Below are 4,051 nucleotides of genomic sequence, written 5' to 3' on the forward strand. Positions count from 1 at the left end.
CCCACCGTCACCGTGTGAGGCAGGGAGGTTTGGTCCGACTTCAGCACGCACCTCCACCACAAAATCGTCGACCGGAATCATTTCCCCCGGATGAAACGAGATTACCCTTGGCCGGCACGCAGCAACCTCAGGCGAGCACACAACCGCGAGACGACTCCCGACTCCCGTCCTCCGCACGACGGCGCGGCCGCGAGAGATCCACAAGCTTCACGCGGTCGCTGCCACCTGCCCCGCGGCCCCGTCGGATAAATAAAACCACGCGAGCACCAGTCAGAAAAAAGCACCGGTCGGAAGCAAAGGCCAAACACCTACTACGTCAGTCAAGACGAGAAGCAAGTGCCAGAGCCAACCAGCCTCAGCGCGCACGCGCGTGCGTGTGTGGTGGTGGGAAGTTCGCAGCTTGGCTGTGGGGCTACAGCAGCGGCAGCGATGGCGGCGTCCGTGGCCACCTCCCCGGCCTGCACCCGGCTCATCCCCAGCAGCCCCCTCTCCGCCTCGGCTTACACGGCCGCGCCGTCCCTCGTTCGCCTGGCGGGGTCCTCCAGGCGCCTCCGCCGGGCCCTGCGCGTCTCGGCCGCGGCGGAGCCGGCCGACGCGCTGCCGGGGCCCGGGGCCGGCGATCTGGACGGGGTGGTGCCGGCGGGGCTGCTCGAGGAGCTGCCGGAGGGCCTCGCCTTCCAGGGCGACGTGGGCGGGGGGTTCGCCCCCGGCGGCAGCGGCGGCGGCGGCGACGACGGCAACAAGATGCTCGACCGCGGCATCAACGCCGCCATCGTGCTCGGCGCCAGCACCTACGCGCTCACCAAGCTCCTCACCGTCGACCAGGACTACTGGCATGTAAGATTGATTTCAACCAGAAGTGCCTCTTTTGTTCTACTGATAGCTAGCCATAATCTCGATCGACTGGGGGTTCGTAATGGATGGATGATTAACCCTTGTTTCTCTTGATTGGATTTGGTTGGTGCAGGGGTGGACTATCTTTGAGATCCTGCGGTACATGCCGGAGCACAACTGGTCGGCGTACGAGGAGGCCCTCAAGGCCAACCCGGTTCTTGCCAAGATGATGATCAGTGGCGTCGTCTATTCCCTCGGCGACTGGATAGCCCAGGTGCCAATCCAATCCAATCCAATTCCCCCTCGCTGACTGATCCCCTTTCTGCTCCTGCGACAGCTAATTCGGTTCTTCTTGTTTGTGTTGCTCCTGCTTACTTACAGTGTTACGAAGGGAAGCCCATCTTCGAGTTTGACCGCACTCGTATGTTCAGGTCTGGCCTCGTAGGGTTCACCCTCCATGGATCCCTTTCGCACTACTACTACCATTTCTGCGAGGTACCCATTGTAATTCTTAGCCTGACTCGTACAAATTTGTGTGATGTTTGATGTGTAAACTGTCATGAATGCATTGACCTTCTTGCATCAGTCGTTGTTCCCGTTCAAGGATTGGTGGGCTGTGCCTGTCAAGGTTGCGTTTGATCAGACGGCTTGGTCTGCGCTGTGGAACAGCATCTACTTCGTCGCCCTGGGCTTCCTTCGCTGGGAATCTCCGTCCACCATATACAAAGAGCTCAAGGCCACCTTCTTCCCCATGCTTACTGTAAGCATCAGTCATCTTTTAAATTCTGAATTGTGCTTCTGTGGTTGTGCTAAACTAAGTATCTTTGGTGGAAAATGGACTGAATGTTGACGGCCTTAGTTTCATGGCCCCATTATTCAGTTAGAAAATGTAGAACATACAATAAGCTAATTAATACAACGATGAGATTGTGCTGGCATTTTGCTGCCTCAATCTTCAGGCTTTTTAGGCACACTAGCAACTGCAGACGTGTGTGAACGAGTGTAAATTTACTAAATAAGGCGCACATGCATCTAGTACATCATCGTGAAAGAATTTGGTCCGAGTTCGATGAGAGAAAATAGAAACAAACTGAAATATGGTTATTGATAGGATTAATTGTGGTGCTGTATAAGTATAAGAGTATTACATATGAGCTTTTTCCCATTTTATTTTTCTTGTTACTCGTTGTTACAAAGCTGGAAATGATGTTCTGAATTGTAAATTGCAGGCTGGGTGGAAACTGTGGCCATTTGCACACTTAATCACATACGGTGTGGTTCCTATCGAACAAAGACTTCTCTGGGTCGACTGTGTCGAATTAATCTGGGTCACTATCTTGTCAACGTAAGCCTCTGATCGTGCTTTTTCATATTTGATTTCACAAGAGTTACTCGTGCTACCAAACTTTATCATGCATGGAAGATTACTAAACTGTATCACCTTCTTGTTTGATAGTTACTCGAACGAGAAATCTGAAGCAAGGATCTTAGACGATTCCTCCACAACAGACACGCAGGTATATTGCATCAGAACTACTCCTAAACATATGAAGAAATCAGTTGAGCCTTGTCATCTCTGTCGTCGTACTGACAGCTGGAATTATCTTTCTTCTTTGCAGGACAACAACTCCAGATAGCACATACTTCATGGTTTTGCTGTTTTATAGATTGAAACAGCAGAAACTGCTCCGGCTTCGTTACGTTGGGATTGTATAAATTGTATGTACAGTTAGTTGCCAGCGCTGCGTGTGTAAAAAAAATCCTTGCATCTATTGCAAGCAAATTGTGCTGGCCAAACAGAACCGAAAAAGAAATTGTCTCAAGGGAGATCAACTCCTGATGAAATATGAGTTGTGCAGCAACCATGATTTTGAGTCGCTTTTGGTGGTACCAAGGAATGCTTGATGAGACTATGCAATCATGCAAAAGAAGAAAAGAAAAAGGCAAGCAGCAAAACAAGAGAAGTCTTAAACATTGGCAGATCTGTCTTTCCTAAATTGCATTTGATGGACATATGTCTGAACAAAGGAAGCGCGATGCGAGTATTATAGAGCTGTAGAACACAGCTCTTAACCAACATTTTGATAGCAAAAAACAACTTTTTTTCTGCACAAGTAGAGAAGTAGAGATACTATAGCATTGTGTATGTATACCACCGTTCTCGGGCACCTCTTCCCACGAGTTAGCAGAAGAACGGGGGCACCTACCATCAGCAATTATCATTTAACACACCAGGAGCTCAAAAAACTTGCACCTGATATCGTCTCTACGCAGAAACATGAGTTGCCTGGTTGTCGCCCTGCTTCACGGCTGGGTTCCATATGATTTGCTTCTTCTTTTTTGTCTTCTCTATATAACCCCTATCATCATATTTTATTTCATCCATAGTGCTATATCTATGACTCACGCTCATGTATTACATAAAAATTGAAAAAAGTTTGAGATTATTAAAGTATGAAACAATTGCTTGACTTGTCATCGGGGTTGTGCATGATAAGAGCATTCTTGTGTGACGAAAATGGAGCATGACCAAACTATATGACTTTGTAGGGATGAACTTTCTTTTGCCATGTTATTTTGAGAAGACATGATTGCTTAGTTAGTATGCTTGAAATATTATTATTTTTATGTCAATATTAAAATTTTGTCTTCGAATCTGAACATTCATGCCACAATAAATAAAATTACATTGAGAATTATGCTAGGTAACATTTCACATCAAAAATTCTGTTTTTTTTTATTATTTACCTACTCGAGGACGAGCAGGAGTTAAGCTTGGGGATGCTTGATACGTCTCCAACGTATCTATAATTTTTGATTGTTTAATGCTATTATATTATCTGTTTTGGATGTTAATGGGCTTATTTATACACTTTTATATTATTTTTGGGACTAACCTACTAACCCAAGGCCCAGTGCAAATTGCTGTTTTTTTGCCTATTCAGTGTTTCGTAGAAAAGAAATATCAAACGGAATCCAAACAGAATGAAACCTTCGGGAGAGTTATTTTTGGAACAAACTTGATCCAGAGGACTTGGAGTGGACGTCAAGAAATCAACGAGGAGGCCACGGGGCAGGGAAGCGCGCCTTGAAGAAAATATGCCCTAAAGGCAATAATAAAGTTGTTATTTATATTTCCTTATATCATGATAAATGTTTATTATTTATGCTAGAATTGTATTAACCGGAAACTTAGTACATGTGTGAATATATAGAC

The 4,051-nt window shown here is 46.4% G+C and overlaps 1 protein-coding gene across 1 annotated transcript; it reads left to right on the forward strand.

Moving 5' to 3' along the window:
• Window positions 1-261: 261 nt before the first annotated feature.
• LOC125550771 (uncharacterized) lies at window positions 262-2,699 on the forward strand. Its single transcript, XM_048713861.2, has 7 exons — window positions 262-837; window positions 968-1,108; window positions 1,216-1,329; window positions 1,421-1,594; window positions 2,064-2,179; window positions 2,291-2,351; window positions 2,454-2,699. Exons 1-7 carry the CDS (start codon window positions 430-432, stop codon window positions 2,469-2,471), a joined length of 1,032 nt encoding a protein of 343 aa, XP_048569818.2. The 5' UTR covers window positions 262-429; the 3' UTR covers window positions 2,472-2,699.
• Window positions 2,700-4,051: the final 1,352 nt, after the last annotated feature.

The sequence above is a fragment of the Triticum urartu genome, chromosome 1A (assembly GCF_056163025.1).
Source record: "Triticum urartu cultivar PI428250 chromosome 1A, HENAU_Tu73, whole genome shotgun sequence".
In the NCBI taxonomy this organism is placed as follows: domain Eukaryota; kingdom Viridiplantae; phylum Streptophyta; class Magnoliopsida; order Poales; family Poaceae; genus Triticum; species Triticum urartu.

Coding starts and splice junctions, on each gene's coding strand:
- LOC125550771 (XM_048713861.2), top strand. CDS start 430: ATGGCGGCGTCCGTGGCCACCTCCCCGGCCTGCACCCGGCTCATCCCC. Junction 1,109..1,215: donor TCGGCGACTGGATAGCCCAG/GTGCCAATCCAA, acceptor GCTTACTTACAG/TGTTACGAAGGGAAGCCCAT. Junction 1,595..2,063: donor CCTTCTTCCCCATGCTTACT/GTAAGCATCAGT, acceptor TGTAAATTGCAG/GCTGGGTGGAAACTGTGGCC.